Source organism: Nematostella vectensis, chromosome 10 (assembly GCF_932526225.1).
Source record: "Nematostella vectensis chromosome 10, jaNemVect1.1, whole genome shotgun sequence".
NCBI classification, from domain to species: domain Eukaryota; kingdom Metazoa; phylum Cnidaria; class Anthozoa; order Actiniaria; family Edwardsiidae; genus Nematostella; species Nematostella vectensis.
This window is the reverse complement of record NC_064043.1, coordinates 10,075,339-10,093,724: the sequence shown is the minus strand read 5'-3', so window position 1 is coordinate 10,093,724 and position 18,386 is coordinate 10,075,339. Positions and strand designations below refer to the sequence as shown.

The window sequence follows — 18,386 nt, the reverse complement described above, 5'->3', positions numbered from 1 at the left end:
CACATATATCGGGAAAAAAATTCGACGTTAAATTTTCAACAAATAGATCCGTGATCCGGCAAACCGCTTTATTTTTTTCCTTTCAATCCGTAATACGCGTGCCATTTTAGGTCGGGATCCGCCGATCACTCCCCAAGTAATAGATGTATCAGTCTTCTGCTGTTCGCCTCTCACCGTACCCCGGTAATGATCTTCCATTACAAAAGGTCCCCCCCCCCCCCCCCATCAACTTTTAACTAACAACTATTCTGTCATCACTGGTGTCTTCATTGTATTGGCTGACTCACATGAATTTATTTTCAAGCAATTCCGGAAATTAAATATGATCTCTTACCATGGTGCCACGCGCTAGCGTGACATTTTTCCGACAGCAAATATCAGCGGGAAACCTTTTACCTTAAAATTAAGGCATTAAGTACAGAGACAAAGGTGCGACAGCGTAAGTTAAACGTGAGAGCCGAAGCATGACAAAAGGCAGTAGCGGATCAGCCCCTTGGGCTGCCAGAAATCCATATAAAAGTAAAAATAATGTTTCTTTTCTCGCCCCCTCTCTCCTGCCTCGTACCCAGGCGTCTCAAGTCAGTAAAAACAAGTGTACCCCTGCACGCGCTTAGTCCTGTCACGCTAGTAAGCGCCTCCCCGTCCAATACCCTTGAGATGCTACCCAGGCTACTGAAAGGACAGTTTGTTATCACAATCCAGCTATATCCTATTACGGGTAGGGAAACTTGCCTTCGAGCTTCCACAAAAGCAGGTTTCATCCTCGCGATATCGTCATGTCCTTTGTCGCCATCGCTTTCATCGGGGCAGTACTTGCGTTATGGATTGCCTTTAAGTTCCTTGTGCCTAGAGGCCGGGTAGGAAACTACAACAACAAGTATGTTCTTATAACTGGCTGTGATACAGGATTTGGACGGGACACCGCCATTCGCTTAGATCAAATGGGATTTAATGTGTTTGGCGCTTGTCTCACTGACAAAGGAATAAAGAGTCTAAAGGAAGCTTGTAGTGGAAGACTAGTGGCGTTTTTGATGGATGTTACCAAGCACGAACAGATAGAAGCAGCGTACGCTAAAGTAAAGAGCTGTTTGCCGCCTGATACGGGTAGGTACGCGCAGACTGTCAAAACAGTCTAGCGTCAAAAATTTATTTGTTTGAACATCACGGATTGTAGAAATAGGAATTGGCTCAAGGGAAAGTGGGAAATCGATGGTTGAGTTATATATGATATACTAACAAGGCATTTATGGTAAATTATAAGTTTATAATGTTTATATACCACACATCTAACTACAGTGGAACCTGGATTTTCCGATACTGCATTTTACGATAACCTCCCGGCGGAAATACAGTGAAATGTATGAGTAATAACCTCGATCTAACGATATTGGATAAAACGATATTCTCGATTTTACGTTACAAATCTGTTCTCCCAAGCGTAATTTTGACCTCTAATGATATTACTGTTTCTGTTTATAAACAAAGAGAGAAAAACACCACACACGTACAGTACAGTTAATCGATTTTCTTGATTTGACAGATCTTGTTAAATGCAGATTACATACAGAGAGTAACTGTACAGTCTTACACAGAGTAAAGTTACAATATTATTATTTTATAAAAGATGATAATTAACCCGACCTCTCTACAACGATATTCTCAATAGATTTACTTTTTTATTGTAAAATCGAGGACCTCTTTCTAACGATACCTCGATTTTACGATACATATTCTTTCTCCCGAGTCTCGTTTGCGTGACTCTGATACGAGCCTCTACAGGAGACTGAATCTAACTCGGCAAACACGCAGTGCGAAATACATTGCTGCTATTTTTCGCGTCTCTTTTATTTTGCGATTTTTCAAAAATCGAAATCGAGACGCAAAATTAAACTCCCGCGAAATTAACCACTGCGAAATTTAACAACCTCTCAGATTAAGTTTCTCTCTTTTTTAAAAAAATTGATGAGACGATTAAGAACTCTGCAATTTTCACTTTTGTTTTACGGCCTTGATCTAAATATGTTCGAGTCAAGCATAAAATGAAGCATTTTTTTTTGTGTGTAAAAACCTATAATAACATTCTCGAGGAAAAAAGCTTTATAATTTTCGCGAAATTCAATTCCTTTAGAAAATAAATTTGTCTCCAAACACGGGCTATAAAATAACCACTGCAACGTGATGTCTAATGCTTGTAAGAGCCGAATAAACTACGTTTTCTTACTTCAACTTACGACCTTTCAAACGACGCTCTATCTAACCGCCTCCTGGCGAATGAGTAACTCGACCCCCAGCGTAAGCGCGTAGGGACTGAGCTCGCTGGAGGAACCGAAATCAAAGCAAATAAATCCAGTTGAAGTAGGAATAAGTAATTTATTTGGCACTTACAAGCACTATACATCACTTTGGAGTAAAGTCGTCCTATAGCCCGTGCTCCAAATCGCGAAAGAAAGCCAATGCAAATACCCGCAAGTTATACAACTCGTGTTGATGACGATAATTAGTTAACGTCAAACCTACCACCTATACCAAAATTCAAACGAATAGCCAAATCGACATCTAAATGACCCCCCCCCCCAACGCACAGACCTCATAGTACGTTTTATAGAGAAGTTGTTATCATTTAGGTCTATGGGCGTTAGATAATAATGCGGGGTACATGGGCCTTGGTCCACTGGAGTGGTTCACTATGGACGATTACAAGATGCAAGCCGACATCAACTTGTGGGGGCTGATTGATGTGACAAAGACCTTTCTACCACTTATCAAGGTCGCTAAAGGTCGCGTGGTTAATTTCTCTAGCATTGCAGGTGAGTCTTTTTCAACAGATTCGGTTGACATTTTTTCATTTCACCGTCATGAGATTATGCCACTGGAGCCAGTGTCATCCGATAGACACTGTTCGTTTGCTTACTGTTTAACTTACTGTTTTGTTGCAGTTAGGTGTGGTGACACTACATCCTAGTATACTTCATTTAGGGGGGGGGGGGACGTTGGGGGGTCTAATTACCGCAATACCACACAAAATTTTCGAAAATACTGCAATACCGCAGAACAAAATCGGAAATATCGCATACCGCACAAAAGGACGAGATTTTGAAGAGAATGCGCGACACCTCGACATTTCCTAGATTTCCCGCTAAATCATCCCGTACTACCGGTAAATCCGTGAATCGCAGCACTAACACCGCAATAACGCAATATTTTTTACCGCAATACCGTCGTTTAAAAAGCAAAATCTCGCATCTCGCAGTGTTTTGAAAATCGCATCCCTTCTTTTTTTTTTGTTCTTTTCCCGCAATATCGTACCAAAAAAGAGGCCAATACCGCAATACCGCAAACCCCAACGACCCCCTAGTTTTATTGTGACTTGCTGTGTTGCTTCTACCCTTAGTGTACTATTTGATTGTTACAATATGTGTTGGTCTGTCTAGTAAACTGACTGTGTTTTCTTATGGTGTGTTCACCCTATACTACTGTCTATTTTGTTGTGACTAGGTGAAGTCACCCTACACTATAATACTGACTGTTTTTGTTGTGACCACGTGGTGTCACCCTATACTAGTATACAGTCTATTTTTGTGACTAGGTGTAATCCTATACTATAATACTGACTGTTTTTTTGTGACCACGTGGTGTCACCCTATACTAGTATACAGCCTATTTTGTTGTGATTAGGTTTAATCCTATCCTATAATACTGATTGTTTTTTATGTGACTAGTTGTGGTCACCTTAATTAAGCATACTGTTTTTTGTTGTCACTAGGTTTTACCACTCTTTACTAGTATAATAATACAACAAATAGAAAGTATACTAGTATAGGGTGACAAAACCTAGTCACAGCAAAACACACTCATTATACTAGTATAGGCTATTTGCTGTGACTAGGTGTGGTCACCCTATACTAGGTTATACTGTCTATTTGTTGTTGTTGTAGGTGTGGTCACCATATACTAGGTTATACTGTCTATTTGTTGTTGATGTTGTTGTTGTAGGTGTGGTCACCATATACTAGGTTATACTGTCTATTTGTTGTTGTAGGTGTGGTCACCATATACTAGGTTATACTGTCTATATGTTGTTGATGTTGTTGTAGGTGTGGTCACCATATACTAGGTTATACTGTCTATATGTTGTTGATGTTGTTGTAGGTGTGGTCACCATATACTAGGTTATACTGTCTATTTGTTGTTATAGGTGTGGTCACCATATACTAGGTTATACTGTCTATATGTTGTTGTTGTTGTTGTTGTAGGTGTGGTCACACTATTCTAGGTTATACTGTCTATTTGTTGTTGTTGTAGGTGTGGTCACACTATACTAGGTTATACTGTCTATGTGTTGTTCTTGTTGTAGGTGTGGTCACTCTATACTAGGTTCTATACTGTCTATTTGTTGTTGTTGTTGTAGGTGTGGTCACCCTATACTAGGTTATACTGTCTATGTGTTGTTCTTGTTGTAGGTGTGGTCTCCTTATACTAGGTTATACTGTCTATGTGTTGTTCTTGTTGTAGGTGTGGTCTCCTTATACCAGGTTATACTGTCTATATGTTGTTGTTGTTGTTGTTGTAGGTGTGGTCACCATATACTAGGTTATACTGTCTATGTGTTGTTCTTGTTGTAGGTGTGGTCTCCTTATACCAGGTTATACTGTCTATTTGTTGTTGTTGTTGTTGTAGGTGTGGTCACCATATACTAGGTTATACTGTCTATGTGTTGTTCTTGTTGTAGGTGTGGTCTCCTTATACCAGGTTATACTGTCTATTTGTTGTTGTTGTTGTTGTAGGTGTGGTCTCCTTATACCAGGTTATACTGTCTATTTGTTGTTGTTGTTGTTGTAGGTGTGGTCTCCTTATACTAGGTTATACTGTCTATTTGTTGTTGTTGTTGTTGTAGGTGTGGTCACCCCTGCTCTCCGTGCTGCCTATAGCGTCACTAAGTACGGCGTAGAGTCGTTTTCTGACGCCCTTCGGCGCGAGATGGCTCCGTACGGAATCCGAGTCAGCATCATTCAGCCCATGCCTTTCAAGACAGCGCTGTGGGCAGGGATGGCGGAGCGCAAACTGATGTCACTTTGGGACAATTTGAGCGAGGAGATGAAGCAGGAGTATGGTATTGAGTACAGAGACAAAGGTGCGACAGGCATCGGGCTAGCCTGACAAGGCTGGAGAGAAGTCATTACAAAATTTAGAATCAAAATGGGAAAGAGGAAGGTTTTACAGTAGCACTTCTCTTTAAATGCCTCTATTTAGCGGTCACCGATAAAACCACGAATCTTTGAAGTCCTTGCCAATCTCAACAGCGCCTTTCTAAAAATTTTCATTAAACCAGGGGCTCCTGATTAAACCCATATCAAGTTTTACTAAAATCGTATTTCCATGGCTAGGAATTGTTTCTTTTTTTTGCAGTTTGCCAGAGCTTCGAGAAGAACTTTAACAACGCATCGGCCGAGACCCACCTCGTGATAGATGACGTCATAGATGCTATCACGTCATGTGACCCGCAGACGCGCTACAGGGTCGGTACTTTCACCAAAGTCTTCACCTTTCTTGCATCGCTTCCTACTGCCGTGCTAGACACAGTCTACCAGATTAGAAGCCCGGTCGCCGTACCACAGGGAGCCAAGAACTCAAAGTAATATCGTACCGTGATGGTGTTAATTAACGAGTGGGCTTCGTGGAGCATGGAGCTTTATTCTAAACTACAAAAAAATTTTTTTAACATCCCTGGTTTTAGTAGTTTGTATATGTCCCCGATATCAGGGATCTTACGCCAAGGGAAGTCAACCGTGACGATTGCTAACCCAGTCAGTCATGTGGCTCTCAGACTATGTGCAAAAATAAATTGGAACACCGTTTTGTTATCGAGACAATAATGTAAACATGTTTTCAAATAAATGAATAAAAATGTCGCTTTTGATTGTGACAACGATGAAACAGTTATTGTAGGAAAACGTCACACTTCAAATGAAGGAAAGTTGGAGTACCGTATTTGAGTGGGCCCAGTGCCGGTGATTAGGTGCAAGCTTTGTTTCGCGCGCATCGCAACAAAAGTGTAAACTCACACTAAACTCCGCCAACCTGTAGCATTTTAGCCGTTCCCTTTTTACCGATTACAGGTAATCCAGAGAATAATATATATTTTGCAAACACGTACACTTGTAATCCGCATTCCAATCGCGTATAAACTCTTCATCCGAAATCCTGCAGATGTTGAACTAACTGACTTCTTGTAAACAGGTAAGGGGATGTGAGTGCTTGGTACCTATTAGTTAAAAAAACACATATATTATCCATCGATCTACTGAATGCTTTCTAACTTTATGCACGCGAGATATCCATAATTTAATAAGTTCAAAGTTCCGCGCTCACTCACGATTAAATCCTTCCCAAGTCCTTTGCGTTCGTTGAACTAACCAAACCAACAAACTGAACTAAATAGACGCGGGACACCTTAAGAGTGGTGTCGTCTATTCTTCAAGTCCTGTTGTTATTGGATAGATTGATCCATTGTTGTGAGACTACATAAGGCATAGCAGAATCGGAAGTATTTTTGAACATCCCCTAAGTGATGGCAGTTGGTATAACTTTTTACTCTGAAAAACAGGAGGACACACCCAAAAAGCAATATATGTTTGTCATTTAGGGCAGTCAAATAAAGTAAGAAATTGCGCGCGCGCACGATCTGCCCTTTTTTCACGCTCAATTTACATTTTACGTCATTTCTACTATTACGTCATGAAATTTAGTCAATATTATTCGATAGCCCAGACCCGCGTTTGGGATCGGTGCGAGGACGTCTTTAAAAGAGAATCCAAGATGAGTGTTTTCAGCAACAAACGCTTGCTAGTCGTCGGAGCTCTAGGATTGGGCGCTACAGCTTTCGCGGCTTTGAAGTTTTTCTCGAGTGGGAGGAGCTTTGGGCGATATGTCAGTCATCGTACCTTCCACGCGATGGATGATTACCCGGATCTGCGCACCCATAACAACTGCATGGCCAGACACCTGTCGCCTCGCTTGTACACGAAGCTGAAGGATAAGGTCACTCCTAATGGATACACGCTGGATATGGCGATACAAACAGGTATTACAGGGGGACATCGACAACCAAATAGGGGACTTGCGCAAAGAGATCACGTGACTGTTTGGGTGGCAAACAAGCGAGCGCTCAGGTTTTTAGCAGTAAAATAATAGCAACAAAAAGCAACTTATTCAGCGCTTTTTTATAGAAAAGGTTTGGTTTCATTTAAAGATTTTATTTCTTCGGTTCTCTGGTGTGACAATCGCAGTCATTTCTGATTTGTTTGATCATTTGGTTTTGAATTTACCACCCAAAGAGGTCACGTGATCTCTTAGCGCAAGTCTCCTGTTACTTGAGTCAACACGCATGATCTGGTCTGCTAATACAGAGATTTCAAATTTTCATGTTCATACAAAATGTCGCAAGTATAACTGGAATTAGACAGTTTTTTGTCTGTATTTCAAGAGTCGAGTTTAAAGAATTACTTCCCTTTTTCAAACTTGTATACCACATTGCAGTGTTCATTGATATTTTTTATTGTGGGAAAAACTGATTCTTCTAAGCGATGAAGAAACCCTGTTGTGATTCGTTTTGTTTCATAGGCTGTGTGTATTTTTTTGTTTGTTGTTTCATAGGCAGTATGTATGTTTTGTGTGTATTCACATCATTGGTACACCTTTGATACCCGTAACCGGTCATTACCTAGTCGTAGGAAAGCTGATCTCTTGAAAAAGGTAATGATGGCGCGGTAGGTCTCTTGCAGCGGCGTAGCCAGGATTTTTAACAGGAGGGGCCCCAAAAGGCCCTTTAAGGCATTTTCTCCTGTATTTTAGATAATGTCTCATACATTTACTGTATTTTTGACTGCTTAAAAAGGGGGGGGGGTGGCCCCTCTAGGCCACCCATGGCTACGCCCCTGTCTTGGAAGGACTTAGAAAAATAAACAGCCTGATTATGGTAGCAGTTTTTATTGTACTTTTCCCACACCGAGATGTTTGCTTGTGGTCCCGCAGGAGTTGATAATCCCGGCCATCCGTTCATAAGCACTGTAGGACTTGTTGCTGGTGACGAGGAATCTTACGATGTGTTTGCCGATCTCTTCGACCCCGTCATCGAGGAGCGCCACAACGGCTACAAGAAGACGGACAAGCACGTGACGGACCTGAATCATCGCAAGCTGAAGGGCGGTTCCTTTGATGAGAGGTAGGCGCGTGCGAAAATGTTGTTATGTCGTCAAGAGGCTTCATACAATTTCTAAGAAAATCCGAATGGAATTTGATGGAGTGTGTGCACATAGGCCTGTTTTTTTTTTTTTCGATCGCGTGTGCCAAGTAGTGATATCCCTTCTTTAATGGGGACTTTTTTCGCGTCACGTCAAATTTCAGGTATGTACTGTCGACACGGTGCAGGACGGGAAGGTCCATACGAGGATTCAGCTTACCACCTCATTGCACACGCGCAGAAAGACGCTCCGTTGAGAAGGTCGTGGTGGACGCCTTAGACCAGCTCGGAGGTGGGTTACACGACTATACACCACTACCATTTTCTACCATTACTCATACTTAAGAGAAAGAATGCGTGAACAATTGATCTAAGCCCCTTCAACTTAATGTGAATGACGGCTTAGGTGCGATTCATAAACGGGTCTTGATAGAACCGATAACATCAATAATCGATTCCAATTTTACAGGCGACTTATCTGGTACGTATTACCCTCTGGGTAAAATGACCAATGAAGAGCAAGAACAACTCATCAACGATCACTTCCTGTTCGACAAGCCCGTCTCCCCTCTTCTGACGTGCGCTGGAATGGCACGGGACTGGCCCGACGCCCGCGGGATCTGGCATAACAAAAACAAGAACTTCTTGGTGTGGGTGAACGAGGAGGACCACACTAGACTCATCTCCATGCAGAAAGGCGGGGACATGAGGGCGGTCTTTGAGAGGTTCTGCCGGGGACTGAACCAGGTACGATGGAAGGACCACAAGGGGATGGGGATGGGGGGGGGGGGGGGGGGGAGGTTAGCAGCGAAGGTGTGTGGTGTGGATATAGAAGAGACATTGAGGGTGTTGCGACGGACAATAGGGGCTTTCAAAATGCGACAACGGCTACGACGGAGTGACCGAGATAACACTTTAACGCATGGCGACAAATTCCAGAGTAGTTTCGATGATATTACCTAGACTTTAAATTCAGGAACTAACAGAAAGTAACCGTAAGTTTTTTCTAGGATAGGAAACAGAGAAAGGCAAATTTATACTCCAACTGACCCGTACTCGCCAGACCGTAAAACTTGGAATTTCACGTCATGTTTTGGCGGAAAACCGTTGAAAATCTATCAAAATGCATTTTCACGTGCAGCCTTTCAATTCTCAACTTAATTCAATTGTTTTCTACCGTCGCCGTACTCGTAGCCGTACTCGTATCTTAAAGACCTCGATGAGGGGCTGAGGGTACGTCACAGGATTAGCAAAATTTCACCATAAAGCTAGTCTAGGGACGGCGTTGGCGAAACTAAGAACGCCTTTTGAGCAAGCTAAAAGGGGAATTCTAACACTTGTCATTACATGTTCAGGTGGAGGCTTCGATAAAGAAGAAAAATCATGAGTACATGTGGAATGAGCACCTCGGTTACATCCTCACGTGTCCTAGCAACCTGGGCACTGGCCTACGCGCAGGCGTACACGTCAAACTACCGCTGCTCGGAAAGGTATCGCAGGCAGCGTAACCTGATGCTATGTAGAAACCTAGAAAATTCATTTTGAAAAATTTAAAGATAAAGAATATGTTATTTATCACTCTGATCTAGCGCAGCTTTGGTGTACTTTAGTAGAATCTCCGATAACAGATCACACTAAGTTTTAAAACATGTTTTCAACACGTTTTTGTGATAGTGTGAACACAAAACGAGTTGTCAGAAGTAGCCAAGAATTAGTCTAGTAGCTTTTGAGAAATCGTCGTATGGTTTTCGGGAAAACTTGAGTAGGACATAAAGTGTACGCTTTACTAGCGAAGAAAAATATATGTCACCAAAGGTAGTTTGTTTAAATTTTCATAATTGCTATCAGATCAAAGTTTATGTTTTCAATATTGCAGCACGCGAAGTTTAACACGATTCTGGACTCGCTGCGGTTACAGAAGCGAGGCACAGGTTAGTAGTAGCTAAACTATAAGTTTTAAAGAACTCGCGCATTTTGATGATACTTCACTTGACTTATGATGCTCCAATCACAAAGTGCTCTCGTGCGTGTACTTCAGTTCAGAAATGCACCAGGTCTTTCACGGGTTGTTTTGTGATAAGCGGGGTTTTATTTCACGTGTGCTCTACTATTCAAAATGCTCAAAGCAATGTCTTATTATAGGTGGGGTGGATACAGCGGCCGAGGGTGGAATCTTTGACATCTCAAACTCTGACAGACTCGGATTCTCCGAGGTACGACCACGTAGGATTGAAGTGTGTCATAACGGCACCAAATGTAGCTGTTTTTGTTTGTTGGCGGTATTGTTGGTGATGACAATAATAACTCTTGAAGATGATAGCGTGATGTCTGTTATTATGTAAATGATAGGAACTTTTATGATGATGAAGATGATTTCGGTGATAGCTAATAAGTGATGATGAGTATTATGCCCATGACAATTGATGGAGGAGGCTAATTGATGGAGGTGGTTAATTGAGGGTGGGGGTTAATAAATGTTGAAGGTTATGACGACAATGATAATATGATGGCGATGTTACCTCCATTGTTACCACCCTCACCATGCCGTAGCAGGGCCTTCGGGTAGCAGGGGGTGGGTCACTCAATTAAAAGGAAATGACCAGTAGGGTGTGCCCCCGATGAAAAAGGTGATCTTCCTGTCATCATCCCATGTGTGGTATCTATAGGTGCAGCTTGTGCAGAAGGTGATTGACGGCGTCAGCCTGCTCATCCAGATGGAGATGCGACTTGAGCGCAATCGCCCGATCGACGACCTCATCCCCTCGGCCTGAGCACCCAGCCCTCACATACTTGACCAAATGACCAAGAACACGGTGAAATTGAACCACGTAAATGCAAGAGAGATTTGTCTGGATAATGTATAAACAGGATTTGTCAAATTACTCTTTCTGAGGAAGCTTTAACCAGGAATGTCCGTAAAACATTAAAACATGACGTCTGTAAATAACTAGAACAATAAATCAACTTATGAAAATTTCGGGAGCTGCCTGCATCATATATGACTCGCCGATACTTTTGGAACGAGATAACAAAGAAAAGGCTGAGCATAATATTGTCCTCAAGCCAACCTCGTGTGCGAGCCACGTGTTGTGTTTCGGCGCACTCACTGATTCTGACCAATCAATCCATAAATCTGTCTCACGTGACACCAAGTCTTCGAAGCCCGTATGTTACCTCTTGTCACGTCGCGTATTTCTTGTAGCAGAAGCCAGCAATGGCTGCGCCCGCTATGCCGAGGAGTAAAAGCGGAGCCATTATTGATCTTGATTTCTGTGAGCCTTCTGTGCTGTACTTCGGGTTTATCAGATCCGCGGATATAAGCGCTGTCTGAATCGAGAGCTGAACATAAAAAAAAATGATTACAGTTTACTAGTGTTAATGACCATGTGTCCGATCTATTGCAAAACAATCTATGGAAACAGAATGTGTATTTCCGTTAGTAAAAAACAAAACAATCAATCCTTCAGTAAAAACGGCGCCTATATTGTTAATACATAAAATATTACATGCATTGAATATCAACGATTAAATAATAATAACAGTAGTGTAACACAAATTGAATCCAGGATCTTAAATACATCATCGAAGTAGGAGTACAGGATACTTACTTCATTCACACGTGTCTGCAGGGCAGCCATGTCATGCTGTAGAGATGCAGCGGTTGAGGATGCTTCTCTGGCGTACAATACAAGTCCCTCCGCCTCGCTAACATCCTGAAATCAAAACAGACAGTTCCAATAATAGAAACTAGTAAATGGTGGCGATCAGGGCCAACAATGTTGGGAAAACGAGGCGTTGCTTGGTCAAGTTATATGTATGTTTTAGACACGGAGCAGTAAGTAGTATTGCTTGGTCAATTAATGATTAAAACACATAGCTTTGCTTGGTCAATTGGAAAACATTTAGCATTACATAGCATTGCTTGGTCAATTGGAAAACATTTAGCATTACATAGCATTGCTTGGTCAAGTAACGATTGGACAAGCATTGTTTTGCATAATGATGGTTTGAAATATGGCGCATTATGGAACAGTGCTTGGTCAAGTTATGTTGAAGCACGGAGCATTGCATTGCATAGCATTCCTTCGTCAAGTGGTGTTTGTAACATGCATATTTGGACACTAAATCGCACGATGCTTCGCAAACATTTTCCTATCTTGTGGTCAACAGAGCGTTATCAGACTTTGGAGTTGGCGCTTTTTGTTTCATTTTATCTAAGCAAACATACCTTTATAAACATAGTAGGATCCGAGATGGCTTGAATCTGTTTTTGGGCGTAGCCGACACTAGCATGGATAACCGACAGATGCTTGCTGATGTTTGCCAGTACGTTTGTCACCTCCGGGGCACTGGGAATAAAGATGGGAAACTTTGAAGATCATAATATTAACAATTACATCATTACGGTCACAATTAACATAATCATTAAAACATAATCCCAAATGGCTACCAAAAGGACATCATTATTATCAATGCAACAATCATCATTTACCCGAAATAACACCTTTGTCATAACAATCAAGTTATCTAACCAGACGCAACATTGACCACCATCACCAGCAGTATCACTATTGCTATTATCAATCAACATCATCAACTCACCGCCACCAACATAAGCATTGACATCACCACCAACACCAACACCAACATCAACACCAACATCACCACCAACACCAACGTCGTCCCAAAAATAATCATCAACCAACACCAACACCATCAACCACAATAACCATCAACACCAACACTAACGTCGTCCCAAAAATAATAATTAACATCACCACCAACACAATTATCTGTATTATCAACATCACCATAAACATAAGCATCATCAACATAAATATCAACACCATTATCAGCATAACCACCAACAACACCATAAACACAACACCATTATCAACATAACAATACCATTATCAATACCGTTATCTGTATTACACCATGTAGAATCCATTCATAACACTTATAAAACAGTATTGACGCCTCCTGAAGCCCACCTAATTAACTTTTTATGTTGCTGTAGCGAAGTGGTTGTCCATTCTTTGCTGTGCACATCACAGATGGCGTCAAGAAGCTTCTTGCGTACCCCAACCTGTGAGATTCCCATCTGTGGAATATTAAAAAAAGGAATATTCGAGATAAACTAACTAAGGCAGTTCTCCATGTCTATATCTATCGAACACCAGCATTAGAAACTGAAGCCTTACAAATTATGTATAAGAAACTTGTGTAAAATACAAGCTACATACAAGAAGTAGCTGGTGAAAATATGTAATTAACGCTAAGAAGAGACTGATTTGAAAGAAGAAATTAGAAACCGTAAACTCTTCTCTTCTGATGTTCATCATGTAAAGGTGGGCTACCCCTTGTAGATACCATTCGCATTCTAAACACACCTGTTTAAGGTCATGTTCTGTCATTTTTAGTAGATCTGTAAATACAACCTTGTGCTCCTGGAATGCAAGTCAAGGATGAGTACTGAGTGAAAAATAGTAGATGTTTACAGGATATTCTTTAAAAAGTAAGAAAAGAACACAGCAAGAGGTGTGCATACCTTGAATTTTGGTACTAAATGCCCAAGCTCAAGTCCACTCAGAAACAAATGGAGCTCATCACAAACAGACTCGCTGGGGAACAAGGGACAGGGTTTGAATTTCAGGTGAAATTCAGGTGTTATAACCTCCTTTTCAAAGGAACAATCACTCTGGATGGTTTGCTACTGTTTCTCTGAACAATTTCGGGGTTTCAATAAGGTATATCAGGGATCAGCTTTATTTTTTTGGATCAGGGATCGAAATTATGTTGGCTGGATCAGGATCAATATATTCTCAAAATGTTGGGATTGGGGATCATTTTTTAACGCAAGAATCGGGATATCACTTGAAAAAAAAAACACAGGTTAGTACCTTGCAATTTATAATTTGGACTAAGCCAACTTTCCCTATGTCTTATTGTACCTGCACAGTAACTGTCTACTTTGCTACTTTAGCACTAAAGCCTTACTTGTCCCCCTCTACTCTGTTAACCCTAGCCAGCCTTAGTCCCCCAGATGAAGCAGCCTCAAGGATCTCAGCTATCTGTAAGGAACAAACAAAGGAAGCATATCAGCAAGCTTATCACAGGAGCAAGTAGAACAGGCTATAGATGCCACATCCTAGGTGCCACAGCAGACCACAGTTAAGTACAACAGGATACAGATGGACCAGAATATATAAAGCAGAAAATAATGCCATGGACCGACATGATGGAAAACATGACATGATGCTTTAAATAAGCCAATTTCACATATAATAAGGCGGAAAATTTCTCTAAGTACTTAGTGAGTAATAGCAAACAAAATATCAAATGTGACTTTTTTTAATTGATGCCACTTTTTGTAAAGTGTCATTGAAAATTGGGCTTTTCGTCCCTGAGCCCATACATAGCGCAAGGATGATCAAGGAAAAAATATCTTAAAAAGCCAAAGTCTTGCTATGTGCTTCTCGACCTCACGTTATTTGTGAAAATCAGTTCGGAATACAAGGAACTGATGGCAATTTTACAGGTTTTTCCGTCATGTCCCATGGACCCCTTCTATTATTACTAGATGTCTAAAGCACCAAGGGTATTTCCCTTCTATTTTTTATTCCCTCTTGTTCCCCATTTGCTTGACTGCAGTATTTGGGTCCCTGACAAAGAACTGAGGTACAGTAATCTGGTGGGCCCATGGAAACCTCAGCCAACAAAAGAATCCATTAGAATCTGCGCTATTCAACAGGCTATCTGCTCTAAATTATCAGTCACATCCTCAAAAAAACTTCCAATATACACACTGCCTTTGGACGTTTTCTGTTAAAATCATGGCTTTAGGGAGCCTAGGAGCTTAGAGATTATTATGTAACTGACTGGAAGTAAACTGGTACAATTGCCGCTTCAATACTTTTGCCACTTACCGTATCATGCCCTTTAGAATAGGCAATATCACAAGGCGCTTGGCCATCACTACTATAGAGCTGAGGGTCTGCCTTGTAATCTAGCAGCACCCTTACAAGCCTTCCATGGCCCTCTGATGCAGCCCATGATAAGGCCTAGAAAGACAAATAATGTTTTTAAAAGTAGAAATCCCCTCAAACAGGACTGGGGTGGGGCTGAGAGAGGGGTGCGACAGCTCAGTGGTAGGGGCTTTGCTTCTCAAGCAAAAAAACTGGCTCTCTATGTAGCTTAGGGACTGTGTATCACTTGTTGCTCGGGTGACTATGTTAAATGGCCATCATGTCTTGTAAAAACCTTGCCAACCAACCTGTTATTGTGGGATGTGAAAGTTTGATGTCGCAAAAATTTAGTGTAATCTCTCTTTGGGATCTGCAAGTAATGATTGAGATGAACTCTTGCCATCAGTAACACAGCAAGATGCTACACCTTACCGTCCACCCCCTGACGTCCTGCTTGTCCACCTGTGCACCCTTTTCTATTAGTTTCTTGCATAGAGACACTCTTCCTTGACGAGCTGCATACATCAAGGGCGTTATGCGGTGCCTGCGATACCACAAACATTTCTTTTTAAAACATATTCCCTATTCAGTGGAAAAAACAAATTTAAAGAGCGGTTTCATAAAGTTTCAGAGTGGAGACTTATAAGTAGGGTGTGGAAGTTATTTCATTCTATTAGTTCAAATAAAACATTCAAATTGACATTTTTTAAAATTTGACGGTGCTTGGAGCTGGCAGTTCCACCGGCCGCCAGGCCCTTAATAAAGCCCCTGTTAATCAAACGAAGTATACCTGTCATATACACCTGTTCTTGCACCATTCTCAAGCAGCAACTCACAGCACTGGAACGCCTTCTCCTCCTCCACACTGGGTGCAGCATCGCACACAGCCATCAAGACTGTGTACATATCTAATAATCCCAGGATATTGTCAGTCACACAGACCTCTGCAGTTATTGACCTCAGTTACTGAAGACACATACTAAAGAGCATATATGCAAAGCATAATCCTAAGCAAAGATTAAATGCAAAGAAAATACTCCATACTTCCCCATACAAACAAGTTTATACTATTTACAGTATAGTATATTACAAGTAAAGGTTATTATCCTTTACAATAAGAAAAATTACTAATTTTAATCTTAAAGATAAAAAAGGACTGAATAGGAAAAATCAATACAAAATGCAAGGAACTGAAGGCAATTGTAAGAAATTGTCAATTATTTAGTATACTATCGCAATACACATATGCAAGGTTTTTCCATCATGTTTCATTTGCAATGTTTGTCACATACCTTTGTGGAAATTTGCATTAGCGCCTTGGCTCAGGAGATTCTTTACCAGTTCAGTGTTGCCAGAGTTTGCCGCATGCATTAGAGCTGTCCAACCAGAACTCAGCACTACATCTACAGGAATGCCTGAAACATAACAGTTCAAGTTTCACATGTAAACTAAGTTATTTAAAACAACTTAATTTTTTTGTCTTTTTTTAAACAAATTCATAAAAACATATTCAATGTGAACCCAGGCTGGTGCATCAGGGATATTTTAAAATAATTTTCTATTTTTACTCCATACTGAAAATGCATCAAAGTACCTTCATCAATAGATTTCTGTACTACCGCAATATTTCCTTTTACAACTGCTACTTTAAAATCTTCAAGTTGTACTGGACTAGGGCCTGATGGCTTGTGAGATGCACTTTTCCTTTGGTTCCTACAGCAAAAAAAGGTTAAGTTTACAAAACACACACAATAGACAGTAGTCCTCTGCCTCTCTGATGTAAGAGAACCAGCCCCGTTAAACCATAAACGTATGGGCTTTTTTTCTCTCGCATTAACTGAATTTGGTGTTACAGTAGCAGCCTTCCTCTGTCATTTTACTTTTTTCTCTCAGCCATTTCCCATATTTAGAAAAACTGCTATTATTGTTGGAAGAAAGAAAAAAGAATACAGACAAGCTGCAGAAAAAATAGATGGTCTGCATAAGAATGGTGTAGACAAACTATTAATAAATACAAGGTTGAAAAAGTACTGTATGATGAATGCCTTGGTGAAACCTCTGGGGCCAGTTGCACAAAGCTTGGATAAAACTTATCCACCAGTTAAATCCGGTTAAAACTTATCCAAGTGGCATGATTCGGTTGCACAAAGCCTGAATAAAAGTTATCCAGCGGATAAAGTTATCCGGATAATACAGGTCGGATAAAGTTTTATCAACCGAATAAATGTGAAGAAAAAAAAATGGTGTCTTGCTTTCTAATTTATTGTCGGAATTAAGATAAATTTTAGACTCAATGCAAGTTGAAACACATGCAAACAACTAATTTTACAGTTGATTATTATTATCCCCCGGATAACTATTCACTCGGTAGGGTTTTTATCCGGTGGGTAGCGCCTATCTGGCGGATAAGTTATTCAGGCTTTGGCAACCGGCCCCTGACAGCCAACTACCCATTGTTCGCAGACTACACTATGAATACCACAACCTATCTGGCTTCAGTTTCTTTATGTTTTAAAAATCCTTTGAGTTTATGTGATGTAGCTAAGTCTTGGTTCAATTTACACTTAACAACAAAAGTTGTAGACATGACATTGCGATGTTGCATGTACTGTATGACTAGATCAGTTTTTAGGCTCGGAATATGGATACATACCTTTTCCTTCCCCTGCCAGATTGTGGAGGGGGAGTTGGGGTACCAAAACCTCCCCTACCCCTGTTGTCCAACATTCCCCTCCCTCTGCCCATTGACTGCGGCTTTTCCACAGTGTTCCCAGATGTCACTACCTCTGAACCACCACCATTGTTTTTATAACTTGTGGTGTTTTTGGAAACATTTCGATCTGCAAACGATCCAAAGCAATCAAAGTCGTCGTCTGAGGATTCCGCACCAGCTGGGATGCCATACGAAGTCGTCTTTTTAGTTGAGTTCGTTGTGTTGTGAGATTGAACGTTTCTTCTTGGCTCGTAGCTAAAACTAAACCCATCATCATCTGAACTTTCCTCGGCTCCAGCTGGTAAAAAATTCATCTTGAGAATGACAGCACTCTCTCCCTTAGGAAATATGGCCGAAACTTTTAGTCACAATGCTCATAGTATACGAGTTATCCCCAATGCATTCATTCACATGGCAGTGCAAACATGGCGCCACGCTTTCCTCGGGCTACCTGTGGATTAGTAAT

The 18,386-nt window shown here is 41.0% G+C and overlaps 3 protein-coding genes across 5 annotated transcripts; 2 read left to right on the top strand and 1 right to left on the bottom strand.

The window, feature by feature from the left end:
- Positions 1 to 670: 670 nt before the first annotated feature.
- On the top strand, positions 671 to 5,923 carry LOC5519276 (retinol dehydrogenase 7-like). The gene is made up of 4 exons (XM_048733248.1): positions 671 to 1,104; positions 2,625 to 2,807; positions 4,895 to 5,131; positions 5,407 to 5,923. Exons 1-4 carry the CDS (start codon positions 777 to 779, stop codon positions 5,634 to 5,636), a joined length of 978 nt encoding a protein of 325 aa, XP_048589205.1. The 5' UTR covers positions 671 to 776; the 3' UTR covers positions 5,637 to 5,923.
- Positions 5,924 to 6,733: 810 nt separating this feature from the next.
- On the top strand, positions 6,734 to 11,213 carry LOC5519208 (creatine kinase B-type). Of its 2 annotated transcripts, XM_001639059.3 has the most exons (8): positions 6,735 to 7,081; positions 8,032 to 8,221; positions 8,404 to 8,531; positions 8,709 to 8,986; positions 9,595 to 9,729; positions 10,116 to 10,170; positions 10,382 to 10,452; positions 10,906 to 11,213. In XM_001639059.3, the coding sequence occupies exons 1-8, from the start codon at positions 6,736 to 6,738 to the stop codon at positions 11,008 to 11,010; spliced, it is 1,308 nt and encodes a 435-aa protein (XP_001639109.2). In that variant the 5' UTR covers position 6,735; the 3' UTR covers positions 11,011 to 11,213. The 2 variants fall into 2 exon arrangements, with proteins under 2 accessions (XP_032219944.1, XP_001639109.2); XM_032364053.2 differs by lacking the exon at positions 10,906 to 11,213 and having other exon boundaries at positions 6,734 to 7,081; positions 10,382 to 10,581.
- On the bottom strand, positions 10,309 to 18,382 carry LOC5519277 (ankyrin repeat, SAM and basic leucine zipper domain-containing protein 1). Of its 2 annotated transcripts, XM_032364052.2 has the most exons (14): positions 17,861 to 18,382; positions 16,802 to 16,920; positions 16,500 to 16,622; positions 15,998 to 16,115; positions 15,640 to 15,751; positions 15,169 to 15,303; positions 14,240 to 14,313; positions 13,791 to 13,863; positions 13,633 to 13,689; positions 13,234 to 13,343; positions 12,468 to 12,588; positions 11,848 to 11,952; positions 11,414 to 11,578; positions 10,309 to 11,088 (listed from the first exon to the last, which is right to left on the bottom strand). In XM_032364052.2, the coding sequence occupies exons 1-13, from the start codon at positions 18,232 to 18,234 to the stop codon at positions 11,420 to 11,422; spliced, it is 1,680 nt and encodes a 559-aa protein (XP_032219943.1). In that variant the 5' UTR covers positions 18,235 to 18,382; the 3' UTR covers positions 10,309 to 11,088; positions 11,414 to 11,419. The 2 variants fall into 2 exon arrangements, with proteins under 2 accessions (XP_032219943.1, XP_001639189.1); XM_001639139.3 differs by having other exon boundaries at positions 10,309 to 11,578.
- Positions 18,383 to 18,386: the final 4 nt, after the last annotated feature.

Coding starts and splice junctions, on each gene's coding strand:
- LOC5519276 (XM_048733248.1), top strand. CDS start 777: ATGTCCTTTGTCGCCATCGCTTTCATCGGGGCAGTACTTGCGTTATGG. Junction 2,808..4,894: donor TAATTTCTCTAGCATTGCAG/GTGAGTCTTTTT, acceptor TTGTTGTTGTAG/GTGTGGTCACCCCTGCTCTC. Junction 5,132..5,406: donor TATTGAGTACAGAGACAAAG/GTGCGACAGGCA, acceptor TTTTTTTTGCAG/TTTGCCAGAGCTTCGAGAAG.
- LOC5519277 (XM_001639139.3), bottom strand. CDS start 18,234: ATGAATTTTTTACCAGCTGGAGCCGAGGAAAGTTCAGATGATGATGGG. Junction 16,623..16,801: donor ACAGAAATCTATTGATGAAG/GTACTTTGATGC, acceptor GTTATGTTTCAG/GCATTCCTGTAGATGTAGTG. Junction 13,864..14,239: donor AACAGAGTAGAGGGGGACAA/GTAAGGCTTTAG, acceptor CTTGTTCCCCAG/CGAGTCTGTTTGTGATGAGC.
- LOC5519208 (XM_032364053.2), top strand. CDS start 6,736: ATGAAATTTAGTCAATATTATTCGATAGCCCAGACCCGCGTTTGGGAT. Junction 7,082..8,031: donor GGATATGGCGATACAAACAG/GTATTACAGGGG, acceptor GTGGTCCCGCAG/GAGTTGATAATCCCGGCCAT. Junction 8,532..8,708: donor CGCCTTAGACCAGCTCGGAG/GTGGGTTACACG, acceptor CCAATTTTACAG/GCGACTTATCTGGTACGTAT.